This window comes from Penicillium waksmanii (assembly GCF_028829765.1).
Source record: "Penicillium waksmanii strain IBT 27052 chromosome Unknown utg000009l:1.0-4314994.0:1.0-4318279.0, whole genome shotgun sequence".
Classification (NCBI taxonomy): Eukaryota; Fungi; Ascomycota; class Eurotiomycetes; order Eurotiales; family Aspergillaceae; genus Penicillium; species Penicillium waksmanii.
Genome location: NW_026643255.1, coordinates 358,975 through 376,724, shown reverse-complemented (window position 1 = coordinate 376,724; position 17,750 = coordinate 358,975). Strand labels below are relative to the sequence as shown.

Sequence of the window (17,750 nt, the reverse complement as noted above, 5' to 3'; positions counted from 1 at the left end):
CAATCGAATCAGCACCGGTACTACAATCTAACACCAACTGCCATCCTTTCCGGTTTATACTCCGGTGGGGTCAGACCCTGCTGTTGCTGCGCCGTGTGTCCCACGATGATTCGAGCGCAATGCAGGTATACAGAAAGGAAAACAAAGCAGCACGCAACTTGTCTGCAACATGACCAACTTGATGCTCCACTCCCCGATTCAAAAAGTCTGGGCAGCGGTAACTAATCAATTGATGTGGATCCTTTTGAAATTCTTCCATACTTTTCCGTCTACATACTTCGCATGCTCCGTTGGTTTACTCCGCGTATGCGCGGTAGACCGCCAGTCCCTTGTCGGTGCCAAAGTCCAACGCAACGCCTTGCCCAACGAAAAAGACGTATCCCTCCTTCAATTCGACGATTTGATTCCCAGGGATCTTCATGGTCCCGCACCCCTTCGTAACGATCATCAAACTAGGGCCTAGAATGGCTTTGTGCGTCTCCTTCTCACCCGCCCCAAGACAAGTGCACAAGACCGCAAATTCGCTGATCGGGGGTGCGTAAACGTCCGTTTTTCCGTCCATTCCCTTGTCGCTCTTTTTTCGGGGCAGGAGGGCACCCTGGGCGTCATGTGGGATGAATGAGAGAGCTCGTCCGAAAAGCTCGACTCTGTCGCGATCCGTAGCTGGGCAGAAACCGGTATTGATTACGTTGTCTGATCGGGCCATGCATTCCACAATATCCCCTTCTAAGTATGCATGAATGCTGTCGGCTGGGACGAAGACTGAATCACCAGGTCCTAAGGTCAGATAATTCATGAGTAAAGCTGCGACAAGGTTGCCATTGTCGTATTCGGTGTATTGCTTGCTGAGTCGGTCTAAGAGACCTGGTATGTATGGATCTGGTCCAAAATGGGCCTCTGGGATTACTTGCAGTTCCTTAATGGTTGTTGCCACCGTGCTTGGGGAAGCACTGAGTAGTTTCATGCACACATGTCGAAGCGTCTCGTCATTGAACTCTCCCGGTGGAACGAACTTCTCCAACGGGTTAATTTTGAATAGCATTTGAATGTCTTTGAGTGGTTTCCAGCCTGCGAACAGCTCAAATTTGGACAACGCTATAGCAATCTCGGGCTTGTGGTTGGTGTCGCCGTACTTCTTGGGGTCTTCTGCGTGAAGCTTTGCGGCGAGTGTCAAATCCGGGTGGATTTGGAGCGGCAATGCTTTGCTGAAGGATAAGATCTGACTTTTCAGTTGGAGGAGTTATAGGCTTGGGGCTATATGACTTCGTACCTTGGGTAGAAATGGAATTTCCGGTCCGAATCGATCCAGGACTGATTTTCCCACCAGCTGGGGATTCTTCTTCAAGTAATCCCCAAGTTGTTCACCACTAGAGACGAGATAATTTGGATTAGATGGATATGTTCCCATCCACATCTAGAGTCATATTAGTACCAATTATGGATGGTGACACAGGAAGAAGTTGACCTCGGAGTATGTTTGCGATTCATCAATCCGCCCTGAGCCCGGTGTTTTAGACCACAATTGAGCGACCACGGAATCCTTTCCTTTCTTTCCCCAATCGTCATTCTGTTATGAAGAGTTTCAGCACGGTCGACCATGTCTTTCCTATGACTGGGAGGACATCGTTACCTTTACCCCACATCGGAGTTGGACCACAGCATCCACCATGATAGCCTTCAGTGAGATAAGATTTATGTGGCTTCAGGAAATGAATATCTTTTTTTCGACAGGTAGAAAAAAATGTTCAAACGTGATGAGAGGTGTCGCAGAGATAGCCCTTTGATGCTACGAGGCGAGTTCCGTTCTGCCGTCATGGTGACCATCTAGCCACTGTAGGTAACTCTCGTTTGAGGCTCTATTATACTTAGACTTACAAAGGATTCAAGAGGGATATTGCACCCACCAATAGATGCCACGAGATAAGTGCTCAGTTATGGTTCATTTATGGAAATTCGATCAGATTGACGTCAGCTGTGGAAGCAAAGCTCAATGTGAACATAGAATGAAATACGCTCCGTTCTAACCCTATTTTCGCGCTTGAAGTTAAGCGTACTAGATTTTTAAAAGTTATAATTCGCGAAGAATTCAATTTGGGTCTGGATGTTGAAATATCCCTCGGTGAAACCGAAATATAATGAAAAGCCTACCAAACGCCTGTTAATGCCGACATTCTGTACTCCCACGCCATGATAAAAACCCAAAGCCAAATAAAATAAAACAAATAAATAGAGAGTCGTGGATTTCTCCGGTCTTCATATATTTACTGAGACATTATCATTCGTAAAGATCCTCAGGGTCAGGAACCATAGCCATAGTCATTGGCTTCAATGAGGAAGACCTTTTTCGATCGGCTGCCACAAATGGCGAGGTCCGTCTTCTGGGAGGCAGGCCAAAACTGAGCCGGGAGCCAGAGCCGTCAGAGCTACCTCCAATACTAGACCGCAAGCTGCGGCAATCATCCTCCACATATGGGGGCCATTGCTCAGAAGGCTCTTTGCTTATAGTGGATTTGCGACCACGGTCCGCTGCATCGAATGGATCTGAGAAAGAGTCCCGTCGTTCGCGAGGACTGTGAAAAGATTGTGCTGATTGACTTCGTGGCGATGGGATGTCCTCGAGGTATGTGCCGTTCGTGGGGATGTACCGGAAGCGAGTACCGATATGTCCCGGTTGATCGGTGACCTCGGCAGTATAATCTTTGCGGATTGGCTTGTAGGCAAAGTCTCGTCGCTTTTGATCATCTCGGCTCTCTCTTTCGGCCGCGCTTTCTCCCTCTAGTTGCTTCGGGCGAGATGCCAAGCGCACGGAAAGTCGACCAGGTCGCAATGCTCCCAGAGATAGTGAGCTTCGTCTAGAGACAGGAGGTCTCTCAGAGGAGACTTCTTCCTTTTGATCCTCTGTATCCTCATCTTTCAACGGGTTTCGGGTTTGATCAGATGGGGAGATATCTGGGATAAAGCCTGGTCCGTATAGTTGGCGCCCCTTGGCTCGCCGATGAGGATTATCGTATTGGTTCCATGAGCCATCGGTAGGAACAGAGATGGCAACATCACCCCAGCGAGTGTGAAGAGGCTTGGGGTTCTCCGGTTTGCGGAAGATGGCGAGGGGTTTCGTGACGGCACTGCTCATTCTGGACGATGAGAGGGCAATGAGTCTCCGATTATATGCAGTGGCTCTTCTTTTGAGGCAGCAGATAACATCCGTGCACTCTATTATAGATAAAGTGTATGCCCAAAGATAAGAGAGGGAGGAGCTCGACCTAATATCTCTCGGATTTTGCGAACCACTAGGGGCGACGAACGCCCGGGAAGCCACCGACGTCGAGAGATCAACAAAAGCCCTTATAACCCGACCCTAGACCTTCACGTTCTAGACTGCACGAATGACTGCATGTAAGGGATAGGTCAGTCCAACAGAGAGCGAGGTGCACACTCGGATTGGGCACACCAGGATCTTGGTGAGCAAGGATGTCCGAGATAGTGGAGAGGTGGCGAGCCAGTAAATGCAGCAAGATAGTTGAGCTGGAAAGACCAAAAGCAAACAGGCAAAGGCGTAATCAATGAGAAACACAAGAAAGTCAAAGGATGAGCATCTGACTTCCTCTGAAACTAGACAAGAGAAAGAGAAACTGGCTTGACAAAAATTGTCTGGGCTTTGGAAGGCGCTCTGATATAAAGCTTGTTCATCAACGGGTGCGGTGCACTACTCGCCGCGTAGCTGATGAAGCATAAGTCCGAATGCATGTCGCGGTGCATCGCAGCTGGACACTAGCCAGTCCACCAATACATCAAGCCCTGGAGTGCATTGCCGCCGGGACGGATGCAGCGGAGCGGGGCGATCGGCGGGTTGACAAGGGACTTGTTCCTTAATTAGCAGCAATTGGCTGCATCAATTTGGGATCCGGCCCCCAGAATAGAATCTTAGTTGGCATTAATCACCCCGCTTTACGTTGTAACCCTACATTATGCAGGCTAATTAAGGATATTTTTAGCAAATTCAGCTTTGACAGCTCCCTGAAGACTGCTAAACTATCCTGCGTTCAGTCTAGACTGAAAGCTTCGGCTGACGGAGTTCGACGAAAGATTTATCGTCCTCGTATTTGTCATAGTTTAGAAGGCATATTGTTTTCCAGCACGCTCTAGCATGGTTGCAAAAGGGCTAGCTAGGATGAAGCGGGGCTGATACGCGTCCCACGCCGAGAGAGGTGGGGAGAGATGGAGAGATGGGGAGATGGGGAAACGTGGGGCAGTCATAATGATGAAAATCGACTTCGCCAGATCTGCTAGATTGGTTTTCAGCCCTAGAATTTCAATCGTAGCCAATATTTTGTTCCTGGCTACCAGGGGCCGATGCCTACGACAGGCGTTCAGCCAAGCCACTCAAGTACATCATGCCCCCAGTCATCATAGTTGGCGGAGGTCCCGTTGGGCTCATCTCCTCGATTCTCCTCTCCCTTCAAGGAATTCCAAATGTACTCTTCGAGCGTCACCCTGGAACATCAATACATCCAAAAGCATGTGGGTTGAATCAGAAAACGATGGAAATCTTCCGCCATATCGGCGTGGAAGACGAAGTGATGCGCCAAAGTGCACCCCCGGAAACCGTTAGTCGCACGGCGTGGTACACCAGTCTAGGCACTCACGGGCGGGAAATTTACTGTCGCAATGCGTGGGGAGGGGGGGGAATACCGAACTCGATATGAGGAGGCTAGTCCTTGTTCTTACAGAATTCTCCCGCAGATTCGCCTAGAGCCGATATTGCTCAACAGGGCACGAGAGCTGAATCCAAAAGGATTGAAACATTCTACTGATGTTATTTCTGTCATTGAAACGTCGGACAAAGTCATTGTGACGGTACAAAACAAAGATGGCCCCCGCGAAGATTGGGAGGCGGACTATGTTCTCGGTGCTGATGGAGGTCGCATGATGGCTGATCAGCTGGGTATCGCGTGGGAAGGTGAGAAAGACATCTTTGACATGGTCTCGGCTCATTTCCATGCCCCCCCTTTCCGCTATTCATCCCAATCCCAACGCCTTCATCAGCTGGTTTATCAATCCGTTGCTCGGAGGTAGCATCAAATCGGGGTATCTATACCCTCTCGGTCCATTCCCATCGGACCCTGACATTGAAGAATGGTATTTTGGATGCGCAATGCTACCAGATGACCCGCAAAGGTTCGATACCGATGCGATGGTCAGTCGAATCCGGAAGACGCTTGAACTCCCCGATCTCAAAATCGAGCTTCGCAGCGTCAGTCACTGGTACGTTGGCAGCATTGTGGCGGAACACTTCCGCAGCAAAGGAGGGAAAGTTTTCTTAATTGGGGATGCGGCCCATAGAATCCCGCCCTGGGGAGCTTTGGGTATGAATACCGGAGTTCAGGATGCTTTCAATTTGATCTGGAAGCTTGCGTTCACGTTGCGTGGAGCTTGGAAACCCCCGAATTCGCTTCTCGATACATACGAAGAAGAGCGACGACCAATCGCTAAAGGCGTCGCCTATTCTAGTCTGTTTAACCTGAGAAGCCATGGAGATGCAATGGACCGAGCGATTGGTGTGTCTCCAAATCAATCAATCGAAGAAAATCAATCCGCTATGGATGCTTTTTTCGACAAGGAACATCCTGACTATCAAAAGAAGCAGCTGGATGTCCAGGGTGCTCAGACAGTTCTCGATGGCGAATTCTGTGCTCTCGGAACTGAAATGGGCTGGTTCTATCCTTCCGTCGATACCAAGAATGAAGGAAAGTCATCAAGACATGACGGCCAGATTCGTGAAGATGATGAATTCGATAACATCTACTACCATCCCTCAACCATCCCCGGTCATCATCTTCCTCATCTTTGGTTGCAGCGGGGGAACATCACCATCTCTAGTCGAGACTTGCTCCAGCCGCAGCATTTCTTGCTTCTAGCAAATTCTCCCGTGAAGTGGAACTTTCTTGAAGATTTCCATATACCGTATCGATTTGAACATATTGATAGTTCAAATGGCTGGAAAGTGTCAGAGGGAGCTTGGAAAGAATTATTTCCAGCAGGTGAGAATGGCGCTGTTCTCGTGCGGCCAGATGGTATTATAGCTTGCAGGGGCAACCCTGATGACTATGGATTGCTGTCCGGGATTTGGGTTTAAACAGATTTGATAGAATAAGCTTGAGAGATTCGAGGATAAAAGATTCACGTACAATTTGCTGCCTAACTATCGAGAGCGCCGGCCAAAATGAACTGGTAATCTTCAGCATTTCCCTCGTTTAGCGATCTACTCCTTCTACTTCTACAGTGACTCGTACAACACCGATTCACCAAGCACATCTCAAATAGCTTGGGCTCTGTTTGAGAAATAAACTTTCAAAATTAACATTTTTTTCTTCTAATCCGGTATATGTTATGCCTCGAAAACTAAAAGCCGTCTACGACGCCAACTCAATAAGAGTGTACCAGCTATGTACGGCTAAAGATGCGCAACGAGCACTTCGCGAAAATCCCCTTGGCCATTTCAGTAGCCAAAAGGAAATCTGGATTCAGCCTTCATTTGGTTGGAGTGTCGTGCGAAGCGGGTATGGTTTCAGAATACACGCGATCCAGATTCATATCACCAAAGAGGGATTCCTCCAAATGCTTGAGGACAGCTGCTTGTCGCAGCTTCAACCATCTTCTGCTCATCCAACGAAGCAGGAGTGGGTTTCACCAAGGGAGAGCTCAACAGTCGTAGCACAGTGGGAAGCTGACCTGGATGTAGATGGGAGTGTGCTCGGTTAAGACTGTTTTGCGACTAGGATTGACGGTGAAGCACAAAGACGATACATTGAGGGGTCGGTGTTGAATATCTCTAACGTGACAAACAAATTTTATGAGATATGGAATATACTTAGTCATGGCTGGGGTTAGTGATGCTGAAAATCTTCCGAGCAAGGAGTATCCTGTTTCGAACGGACATATCATGTCTGTGTTAGCGCTGCCCACGCGCTAACTTGGTTATACACCTATTTCGCTGTCCGATAACTATATGGAAACATGTTACGACACGTATCAATATACTGAGTACATGACTATCTGATGCAAAACTATGGGATTTATTTGGAACATATGCGCTCGACCAATAAGATGGTCCGATTTTCATGGTCGCGGGGTGATAAGCGAAATGACGAAAGTCTCCAAGAAATGACATAGAGACTATGAGCTTACATATAAGGAAATACCGCCGATAGACAGGTCCATCTGATGTTGACTTAAGATAAGGCTTATATTGCGAAATTCTTGCATCAACATAGGGTTTGGATCTGAAACGGTGATCTGCAGGGCAGTCTTTTCCCCAACCGCCCAATTTTGGGGCTATCCAGAATAAGCACTGGTGGGCCATATTCGCCACTTTTCAAAAAGATGGGTTTATTCCATGGATGCTTCCTGGAAGGTGCCAAGTGGAGCAATTTCCAGCCATTCTGTTCATCTCAATTAATAAGTTCCCCTATCAATTCCTCGATGATTGCTATGACGTATCGTATGCCCAGGTGTGTGATTTTCCAATTTCTGAAGATACCAAGGTAAATCTAGATTTTACAGTAGGGCATATGGATATACGGAGTAGTTATGATAAGAATAGTCCCATTACGAAGAATCAAGTAGTCGTGAATTGCCGTAGCAAAAAGAATGTATTGAAGATAAGTCAACAAAAACAATTGAGGCCCACGTACTGGTGGCTGTCATTGAGCATTTCAATCAAACATCCAATCCATCTATACCCGTAGCCCGTATGTCGTACATCAGAATAAATGAGACAAAAAAAGGACGACCTGATCTAAACCCAAAAACCTTCATCTTTCAAGGTGGTAATAATCTAGACCAGATAACAAAAAGTGTACAACGATTGCCATCTATGGATCCTTCTCATAAAACGCGTTCAGCTGCAGTTCCCGCGTCCATTCCCGCGATCTCCGTCCGGCGTGTGCACAGATACCAGATACTGTGCAATCATTTAAACGCGGGGAGTGGGGAAGGGAGGGACTCCGGTAGGGAATCCACTGGGGGGGAGTTCCCGAGGGAGTAGAAAAGCTGGTAGGGAAGCTGGTAGGGAAGCCGGAGGGCTCACCGAACTGACGCTTCTCGCCAGGGAAGCCAGTTGGGAAACCGGTAGGAATGGGGAAGCCGGAGGGGGGTACTGGAGGGAGTGCCAGAGGGAGTTCCAGAGGGAGTTCCAGAGGGCGCGCCGGTAGGGAAGCCGAATTGACGTGCCTCGAGGCTGCTAGAGGGAGTCGGGAAGCCGGAGGGGGTACTGGAGGGAGTGCCAGAGGGAGTTCCAGAGGGAGTTCCAGAGGGCACGCCGGTAGGGAAGCCGAATTGACGTGCCTCGAGGCTGCTAGAGGGAGTCGGGAAGCCGGAAGGGGTAGGGCCCGATGGGAAAGGGCCTGATGGGAAAGCGCCTGATGGAGCAGGCAGGCCGGAGGCCGGAGGAGGACCCTGAGGCAGGGCGAGGGCACAGCCCATCAAGCCCATAGCGGCGACACCAGTGTACTTCATTGTTGTTGGATATTAGGGTTTGCTGTTGACTTGTTTAAAAGAGCGGAAGGTTGTCGTGATCACACTTGATAACGACGTAGAGACTAGGTATAATAAAGTTAGGAGAGGGAGAGAGAGGAGCCCAAGAATGATAGCAAGGCGGATCGAGGATATCCTTTATAGGGCTATATCTAGGGTGGCTGAACAGATTGACCCGCAAATCTGTTTAGGCAGCTGGGTCCTCAAACATGATGGAGACTCCGTGATCGGGCAATGAGCTCAACAATTCGCCTCTTAGAAGGCTGGGTCAACATATGGCACGGGAGACAAAGAAGGCGGGATGTCGATCTCTCAGACCAGAGGGACCCAGAAGGGGTAAGTCCTCAGCGGTCTTGACCAGAAAAGAATTAGGGCGCCAAAGAAATAGCGGAGCCATGTCCCTGAGGGTCCCGTCAGGGACAAGGGACCAAAAGGGACTCGACCATGCATTTTCTGGGGCTGGTCCATTATCCACCAGTGCTTCAAAGTCTGATAAGTAGCGACCCTCTGCCATGGAAACCGCTGAGCACCCCAAAAAAAGGCCGCAAGTGCCGCACCAGTGGAGACGGGGCAAGTATCGACATTCGCTTACACTGCTCGAACAGGTAGCCCTTTCGAATATTGTAGAAAGTAGAGCGACGATCATGTTCCATCTATATTCAAATGCCGGGGTGGTCTGATTGTATCATATTGCGCTCTGCTAGCAGATGTTCAAGACACCTGCCAGATGTGGATTTTTATCCAGAGCACCAAGACCGATGGGTCCGGCCAAGAGTAGGAATGAGACCGGCGAGCTTAATTTTGGGCCAAGAAGAGTTTTGATTCGGCTTGTTCATTAGGCTGGAGTATCATAGATCTCAGCCTAAAGCATCGGCAAATCCGAAGTTTTCCATTTTCAAAAAGGACAAAAAACCAGAATATCAATTTTGTGTATCAAGATCCCTGCATGCGTAACCAAGATGATCAGAACTCTAATTTGTTTTTGGGCTTCCATCGCTGGCCACCGGCGGCTCCTGGAATCATTTCATCATGAAATCCACACTCGCCACACTGGCTGATACGGTTCATGTATCAGGGCAGAGAAGAATTGTGGGTTCTCTCGCAGAAAAAGTGGACATGAGAGTCGCGCGCGGTAGGCAAGAAGCTGGACGATCGCACTGATTGATAACGTCCTGGCCAATGGCTTGCAATGGATCGGCAGGTGGACCAATTCGGTTCCAAAGTTTGTATTATGCGTTTCGCCTCGGGGCTGGGCATTTGGAATTGAATCGGGGATGTGGCAAGGCGGCTCTCTGAAATGATACTATGGATGTATACCCGTGGACTCCGAGTCCGTATCTCAACGGAACATAAATCCTCCGTACTTTTTGTGCGGACGGGGTACGCCGACGTGTCCAAAGCCCCATCCCATATTCGTATCCATGACAACCTTGGAGGTAAGCTGCGAATATCAATCGTGGCTCAAAGCATTCAACAGCTCTCTCGGCAGCTCAAGAAGGATGAAACGTGGCGCTGACTTGACCGGGAGAGGCGTTTCACCCTCTGTGCTGGCCGAGTTCCAGGCCCTTGTCCTCTCGGCGTCAGTCACGGCAGAGAGTTGTCTTTGTCTGAGGGAGTCTGGAATGTCGCGAATCTGTATCAAACATGGATCGGTTCCCACCACGCGTCGTCAGCCCAAGACTAAACCGGCAAAGAGCACGGCGGGCCCTAGCAGTCCAACTCCACCAGGGCAGCGTTTAGCGGTAGATGTGGAGCCCATGGCTTAAGGATCGCCGTCCCCTGAGTCGCGCTGAAGAGGGTCTGCGAAATCCTTCGTTGAAAGGTAAAGGGTCGTGCGAGGTGCCGAGCTCAAATCAGACGTTTGATAGAAGGCACTTGGTTGGAACTCTGTAACTACTTCATGCAGGTACAACAACGTGTACACCCTCCTGCTATAGTTACCCTTACTGGCAAGGAAGTGACGGTGTGCAGCATCGTGCAGCACCGTGCAGCACCGTGCAGCAATCCAGAAACCCTTTGCGACCGTCACCGCCGATGATCCCCGCTCGTGGTTTGCCGACCTCCACCTCCAACAACCTCGTTGGCTGCTCACAAATCAGGTTCCTGCAGGGCTCGTGGAGAACTTGAGGGTGGACAAGGCAGAACGCCCGTTTAGTGACGGGCTAGCATTGTACTAGTGCACATAGTAAACCCCGGCCTCTCCTCCCCTCCAGGGCTCAGGTCGGAGACAATAGAAGAAAACGGTTTAGCTCCAGGAACAACCTTTGGAGGAACGGTGCGCCAAGGGCGGAATTCGTATTGTTGACTTGAAATAGTGCTGTCGATCTCACAAGGACTCCCCACCTACATCTAGAAACTGTAGAAACTGTAGAATCACCCTGCAACTGCTGTATATGCATAGTACGCCACGGTTGGAGGATTGTCTCCAATATATACACTTCTTGAGACCGCCACATGTCACTCATAGATTATGGCTGGCACCAAGAGACTCTATCTATCGCCTTACAAGACAAAGGAAGAAAAGGAAGCCCGAAATAAGTCCAGCCGGAACGGGCTGGGACTGGTCGAGACAAAAGAAAGTGCAAAAGCGAGTTGTAAAGAGGGCGTGGTATCGCGCCAGTCTCTGGTTGGATCTCCTTCCGGTGCTGGAATGGATTGGCCGATGGCCAAGGACGCGGGATGTCGATATTGGGATCGAACTCTGCGCATCTTGCAGGACAGTGTCTCGCATGGATCCTTTCTTAGGGGACTTGGGGCCCACATCGGAGCCGAGGGCGCTGGGATGCATGTCAGATTATGGGTCGACATGCCGAGCGGATGAGCATATCGTCTGCTCGTATATGCTTCTATCGGTGCCCGACTCCATCACTCCATCATGAGCGCGGCTTACGCGTGAGTGAGTCAGGAGAGATCGGGTTAATGCTCAGTGTCATGCTTAGTTGATGGCGCGATGATGGAGACAATGCCATGGAGATATCGCGTGACGATGGTGCAAAGACTCGTTTTGGTGAACCTCGTTGGCCTGATCCGGACCTCCTTTGTGACCTGCCAGAAGAGAATGAAGATCGTCGGGATCGGACTGGGCTCCGTGGGCCATGACTCAACTCCTCGCGATAGCAAGAAGCGTCCCAGGGAGTTTGATTTTTGAACGGTGGAGGTGCAATGGAGAAGGAAAAGTCGAGTGGCTCATCCTCCTCTGTCTGTTTTTCCTCGTCGTCGTCGCTAGCAGATCCAGTCGCGAACAGCGCTCCGCTCCCGGAGATTGTAGATCGACGCTGATGGTGGGCCTTTGGCCGGACTGACGCAGACATTGGATCGTTCGATGTCATGACAGATGGGTTCTCTAGTGATACCGTGCTGTGCGCTTTTCGCAGTTCATGCGCTGGATCGCTGTGAGACAGTCTTCGTGATCTTCTGCTTTCTAACTCATGGCCATGCGAACCTCTTCTTCGATTACGCATGCTTCCCCGTCCGTCGCTACCATTTTCTATTGATAAGTCGGAAGAGTGACGAGTTGATTCTTGCAGCCTGAAATCGACTTGTCCCGGGCTAAAAGCCACGCGGGCCCGCATCTGTTGGATGGCTCTGTCTAGTGCAAGCTCGATGGCAACCGCATTTCGGATACGGCTTAACCTGGGCCATGTTGCCCGTTCCCCGCTCAGGCAAGCTTGCTGCATAAACTCCGTCGTCGGGTTCTCCAATATCCGAGGAAAGTTTGATGAGATGAGTTCGGGGTAAATGTTGATGTCGCCGCTGTATTTCTGGTTCATGATGGAGGCAAACTTGGTCATTGAGTTGGGGAATACCCCTAATTCGGAAAGAACAGTCATTCGGTAAAGCATTTCGTCTTTGGCGAGGTGGGTCATCGTGTTCATCCATCGAGGGACGAGGGATGATGCCTGTTCGGCTACGCTGACTGGTCCATCTTCCTTCGGTAGGAATGGGACCACATGAGGGTTCACCTGTGAAACGATGAAATGATTGACGTTGAACATTTCTGACAGGCGCGTCATTGGAAGGTCGCCGTCGACAGATCCATCGATATACTGCTTATGAAGGTCGTTCCAAGGCACTGCCTCGCCTGTTAAGGGATCCTTCGCCATCAAAGTAAAGGGCCTAAAGACGAGTGGCACGGAGCAGGATACCGCACTGTGAATCGACGGTTAGTATTTTTTGATTCTTCCAGCAAAGGTAGATGTTATGTTCAACTTACACTGCAGACCAGATCAACACATTGGGCGCGGAAATATAGTTGAGCAGCCGCGGAAGCTCATAGATATCAGCGCTGGAGACACATATATTCAAAATCCGTCTCGTCCGGTTATATGCCTCCTGGAAAGTAATGTCCCCGAGCCAGTTGCGCATAGTATTCGCCAGGTGAGAGATATCCAAGAAGGACCCAAATTTCAAGAACCGCGCCGTCTTCTGAAAGATATTCTCCTCTTGTCCATGCTCATTGAAAACAGCAAAGTTACCATGCGCATAGGTATCCAGCAGACCAGCCAATTCCTCGTCCTGACGGGTGCAAAAAACCGCGCACACGATACTCCCCGCCGAGGCACCCGAGATAATGCGAGGGATAAGGCCGGTCTCATATAGAGCCTTGAGGACGCCGATATGGTTCATGCCAAATGTGGCACCCCCGGAGAAGAGAAGGGCGCTTCGACCGAATGCCTGTCGAGCCGCTAACAGCTGGTCTCAGGATGTATTTCAGTTCCAAGCCATCGCAGCGATCGTGTACCGAGAGGTCCACCAATGTTGTTATCGTATCAAGGGCCGCGTTGATATATCGATCGATGAGGTCCTTGGTGCCGATATGCGAATGTCGATAAAGAGAAGCATTGCTCATCTTCCCCAGGTCGCGGCTGAGCGCCGTCCGGACGAGGAAGAGCATGCGGCTCACATCGCAACTAATGCGCGCGTCTTCCAGCTGTCTTAATCGCTCGTGAACTAGTTGTGGGTGGTATTCCGTGCACTCCAGTGTATATTTCCAGGCCTTGTTGTTTTCCAGTACGTCTAGTTCGCTGGCGCATTCGCTCCATTCCTCGTACGTGACAGCCTACCGTAGGATCGCGTTAGTATCGGTCTGTGCCTATCGCGCGCGGGGTGGCCGGCGGTAAGAGATAACCCGAGTAGTGACATGTGTTACTTACATTCTTGATCTTCAAGTAGAAGAGTTGTTTGCGGTTTTCGATCTCCTCGCGCTGTTTCCGCTGCTCCGCGGAGAGACCATCGCGATAGGTGTGCAAGGTCTCACCTGCCCAATTCCACGAGCCCTTGACTAGTGACGAGACGGCAGGGATCGATATGGCTTTGCGCAACGAGCGATAGGGTGTAGGTCGATTGGAGGGGTGGTCGTGTTCAAGATCAAGTTGGTGGCATTGCGAATGAACTATTGTGGAGTCGCCCAACACCGTCATAGCAGGCCTGTGCATCGGGAGCAAGCCATCCAGGCGGGTCGATTCGACTGGAACTTTCAAAATCCTTTTTATAAGAAGTGCAAAGATAGATGGAAAAGTTGAAAGAAAGGGGAAGTCTTGTAGTGTAAAAGAGTAGAAGAGTAGAAGAGTAAAAGAGTAGAAGAGTAAAAGAGTAAAAGAGTCGGTCAGGCTGTCACGAGGGGCCAATGATTTGTCCGCCCGATGACCTTTCAACCCCAACTTCAACTTCCCCGGCCCGACGGATTTAAGTGGATTCGATTCGATTTCAGGTTTACGGCTTAGAAGATGTTCAATTTTCTGGGGTACGAAGAGAGTATGGGTTAGATTGTGTGAGATTCTAAATTCAGTCACACTCACAGTCACAGTTACTGCAGGCAACCCCTGTCCCTGTGGATCTCATCAGCATCATCTGGTCAGTCCAACCCTGCTGATGATCGCGTCTCTATCCATCTTCACATGCAGGTGCATGTGAAAGAGCGCTAAAGATTACCCTTCCACTCATTGACGCTTTCGACTTATTAAGAGAGTGCTACTAGTACGTATAACACAACATACTCTGGTCACACAGGGCAGTAAGGAGTATATAGATGATATCCCGTAGAACAACGTGGCCACACAGGCCTAACCTAGGATCAAACCATATCAAATCAGATCTGGTCAGACTCGATCAGCCTCAACCATTCCCTTAAGCGATTCCTCGCCCTCGCCTCCACCCCATCTTCTCGCCAGAAATGCCCCGCGCCCCCGATTTCGCCGCTTTGGAACCGACTCTGCGGCACGCGCGCGATCTCGGCTGACCACCGCTGCAATTTCGAGGCTGAGGTGAAGGTGTCCTCATCTCCATACAGCGCCAGGCTACTGTGCGTGCTCAGCTGGTGGTCGGGCCGGGTTTGAACTAACCGTCCCTGGCCCTCTCTCACCCCCACGTTCAGTGATAGGTTGGAAAAGCACGTCAGAAAGTGACTCACGGGTGGAAGGAGAGGTGACACGAGCAGATAAGCAATGGAGATGGGTGGTGAAGCGCGGGGCTGTGAGTCGTCAGCAGTCCCTGTACCCGTATCTGTATCTGGCCCTACCAGGACATCTCGATTCGATGGGTAGAGGTGCCGCGTGGATGCGGATGCAGCAGCGATCTTCCTAGCGACTCTGCCAATCTTGTTGACTGGTGTGGACGGATCGGTGTTGGTGTCGGATCGGAATAACTCCAGTATGACATCGACATCCGGGGCATGAGAGGCAATAAGGGAACCGAACGAATATCCTCCGAGAATGAGCTGGATGTCGCTGTAGCCTTCTCCTGGCAGCGCAGAAGAATCAGGAGTCTGCCCAGTCGGGTTGCCGCCGATGAGGGCACTGGCATTTTTTAATTGCTGTAGATACACCAGCATAAACCCGTAGAATGAGACATAATCTTCCAGTTCGGACTTGGCAGTCCAGCTGGTCTGCCCCTCAGAACCCCCCGCGCCACTGTGATCGGCATTAGTTGGTCATCCATGAGGTCAGATAGAGGAGAGGTGATGATGCACCGGAAATTGAATGTCCCCACCAGATAGCCCGCCTGCAGAAGCTCGCCACCGACGAAGCTCACTACGGGGTCATCGTAGCAGCCGCCGAGTCGGGTGTAGGGGTGGGCGAGAATGGCTCCTCGGGGTTTCCATCGTGATGTCACTGGTGTTGGTGTTGGTGTTGGTGTCGATTGTATATTTTGGAGCTCGTTGGGTAGATAAACTCGACATTCCAGGTTGATTCCATCGTGTATGGAGGGAATCGAAAACGAGAAAGTTGGGGCGGGTAAATCCATTGTGCAAGTCTTTTTTAGAGCTTTCGATTATTCCACTGCGGTTCTTTCGCCATGACCATCCTGTGGAGGGAGGATGTTGTTGACGTTGATGTTGGAGGAAAGAAGAGGCGGGCAGATCCACTCGCGTTCCAAATCCAACAACACACCTGGGCACACTTAGCCTAGTATTCTCAACAAATAATGCACTGGTAGGCCATTGATAGGTACTTGGCTGAATAATTCATTGAAATAGGAACTTGAAGATAGTTTAAATATATAAATCTTGGTTACAGAGTATCTCCTCGCTAAATGGTTCTATGGTCTATGAATACTAAATTAGGACCAAGAGCATCAAGACTCCGGGAGTAGCCAAGCTGGATCGGGTTCATCATCTTCAGACCGTGATGCGGCATCCGTATGGTTGGCATCGGCATCTTTCAGGAGATCATCGGGGGGCTCAAGGTCATTCTCATACTCCGAGGTCTCCTCTTGCGTATCTACAGACTTGCTAGCCGATTCTGCATCTGGAGATGGTGACAAAGCCTGCTTGCCTCTCTCCTCGGGAACAGACAGGCCAAAAGCTGGAAGAAGTAGTTTGTGCGCTGATCGGAGAGCCTCCAACTCTGCTGAAAGGCAACAGACAAGTAATTTCCAATCTTTGCTTTCGGAGAGTTCTAAGTGAGCCTCGAGCGCCTGGGTGACCTTATCCAAATCGCTGACCACACCTGCAGCAACTTCTGCTTTGGACTCCGTAGTGCTTCCATCATGGGAACCGGTATCCAGTTGTATATATTGTCGCATGCTGGCTCTGAGATGTTTCTCAAAACTGGAGATATCAGCGATGGCCTGTTTCCAGACCCCGCCGCCTTCCTCTAGAGCCATAATCTCCGCATATACCTCATCCTGTCTCCCACGGATGTTCTCTTGCTCCGACTTCCAGTGCTCTTGAGCCATCTCAAGAGTCCGACGTTTGGGGTTCAGAGTGTAGAATGTAGTTTGGCCATTTTTGCGCTGCGAGAGAGGTTGGATGGGAGGGTCGCGGAGATAAGTTTGGACGTCTTTCTGGAGGATAGATAGGGATTCGGTATAGGATGATAGCTTAGCCTCGACGGAATTCTCAATGTGGGAAATCTGGCCGACGATATGCCGATGTCGAGCCTTCATCTCATACAGTCTGGTTTCCAGTTCATGAATGTCAGTTTCGAGGGTTCGGGCCTCTTCTTGTAGGTGTTTAGCTCGGTGATTGTCTCGATTGTTATGAATGTTGGAGATAGATTCTTCCAATCCACTCCTTCGTGTGGTGAATCCCTGGATTTCATGAAGGGCATTATCTCTCTCGTCTGTCTGAGACGACAGGATCTCCCGCTCCTCTTCTCGTAGCTTTAGAAGGTCATAGATGGACTGGAAAATACCTTGTCGAGCAGCCTTGAGTCCGATCTTCTTGGGCACCGGCTGTCTAGCCGGTATAGTGGAGGGTGACCGAGACCGACCGACTCTCGAAGAGGTAGGAGTGAAGCTTCCATCAGACGTGTCATCTGGTTGCTGTTGAGCCAAACCAGCCAACAGACCTTCACTTTGCGCATCAATCAAAGTTTGCAGATTCCGCTGAATGTGTTTAGACTGGCGGTCGACATAGAGAAGGGGGTTGTGGTGGTACATCGAAGCTGTAGCTGTTGCTGGCATTGGTGGTAGGCGTTTGTCGCGAAACGGCATCAAAGTGGACATTATGGGTGGAAATGGTGAAGTGGCAGCCCTTGCTTGGTTCCTGGAAAGCAAGAACCCCTATTTAACAGAAATCGGCCATGATCAAAGCGCATAATCTGCAGGAGGCAGAAGGGGTCTCGGGACTCCTGCAGCTGACGGGAGAACGGGAGAACGGGAGCGTCATTACACGTGACCCATGTAGTCAGCTAGTCAGCTCCTGACGTTGGACTCACTCGCGCCTGCGAAGCTTCTGTCCGCTTCCAGCTCCCCCATTATCACTCCGTCCTTTCCAT

General features: G+C 50.2%; 8 protein-coding genes across 8 annotated transcripts; 2 read left to right on the top strand and 6 right to left on the bottom strand.

Moving 5' to 3' along the window:
- Nucleotides 1-295: 295 nt before the first annotated feature.
- N7481_010494 (uncharacterized protein) lies at nt 296-1,669 on the bottom strand (the record flags this gene model as incomplete). The annotated part of the gene is made up of 4 exons (XM_057269713.1): nt 296-1,219; nt 1,271-1,414; nt 1,466-1,567; nt 1,631-1,669. 4 exons carry the CDS (start codon nt 1,667-1,669, stop codon nt 296-298), a joined length of 1,209 nt encoding a protein of 402 aa, XP_057116887.1.
- Nucleotides 1,670-2,275: 606 nt separating this feature from the next.
- Nucleotides 2,276-3,130, bottom strand: N7481_010493 (uncharacterized protein; the record flags this gene model as incomplete). The annotated part of the gene is made up of 1 exon (XM_057269712.1): nt 2,276-3,130. One exon carries the CDS (start codon nt 3,128-3,130, stop codon nt 2,276-2,278), a length of 855 nt encoding a protein of 284 aa, XP_057116886.1.
- Nucleotides 3,131-4,665: 1,535 nt separating this feature from the next.
- On the top strand, nt 4,666-6,133 carry N7481_010492 (uncharacterized protein; the record flags this gene model as incomplete). Its single annotated transcript, XM_057269711.1, has 2 exons — nt 4,666-4,957; nt 5,070-6,133. The coding sequence occupies 2 exons, from the start codon at nt 4,666-4,668 to the stop codon at nt 6,131-6,133; spliced, it is 1,356 nt and encodes a 451-aa protein (XP_057116885.1).
- Nucleotides 6,134-7,871: 1,738 nt separating this feature from the next.
- Nucleotides 7,872-8,514, bottom strand: N7481_010491 (uncharacterized protein; the record flags this gene model as incomplete). Its single annotated transcript, XM_057269710.1, has 2 exons — nt 7,872-8,155; nt 8,226-8,514. 2 exons carry the CDS (start codon nt 8,512-8,514, stop codon nt 7,872-7,874), a joined length of 573 nt encoding a protein of 190 aa, XP_057116884.1.
- Nucleotides 8,515-11,002: 2,488 nt separating this feature from the next.
- On the top strand, nt 11,003-11,353 carry N7481_010490 (uncharacterized protein; the record flags this gene model as incomplete). The annotated part of the gene is made up of 1 exon (XM_057269709.1): nt 11,003-11,353. The coding sequence occupies one exon, from the start codon at nt 11,003-11,005 to the stop codon at nt 11,351-11,353; it is 351 nt and encodes a 116-aa protein (XP_057116883.1).
- Nucleotides 11,354-11,405: 52 nt separating this feature from the next.
- Nucleotides 11,406-13,967, bottom strand: N7481_010489 (putative Patatin family phospholipase; the record flags this gene model as incomplete). Its single annotated transcript, XM_057269708.1, is given in 4 exon segments — nt 11,406-12,681; nt 12,746-13,206; nt 13,223-13,591; nt 13,686-13,967. The coding sequence occupies 4 exon segments, from the start codon at nt 13,965-13,967 to the stop codon at nt 11,406-11,408; spliced, it is 2,388 nt and encodes a 795-aa protein (XP_057116882.1).
- Nucleotides 13,968-14,620: 653 nt separating this feature from the next.
- Nucleotides 14,621-15,774, bottom strand: N7481_010488 (uncharacterized protein; the record flags this gene model as incomplete). The annotated part of the gene is made up of 2 exons (XM_057269707.1): nt 14,621-15,440; nt 15,500-15,774. The coding sequence occupies 2 exons, from the start codon at nt 15,772-15,774 to the stop codon at nt 14,621-14,623; spliced, it is 1,095 nt and encodes a 364-aa protein (XP_057116881.1).
- Nucleotides 15,775-16,104: 330 nt separating this feature from the next.
- Nucleotides 16,105-17,478, bottom strand: N7481_010487 (uncharacterized protein; the record flags this gene model as incomplete). The annotated part of the gene is made up of 1 exon (XM_057269706.1): nt 16,105-17,478. The coding sequence occupies one exon, from the start codon at nt 17,476-17,478 to the stop codon at nt 16,105-16,107; it is 1,374 nt and encodes a 457-aa protein (XP_057116880.1).
- Between the last annotated feature and the right edge of the window lie 272 nt (nt 17,479-17,750).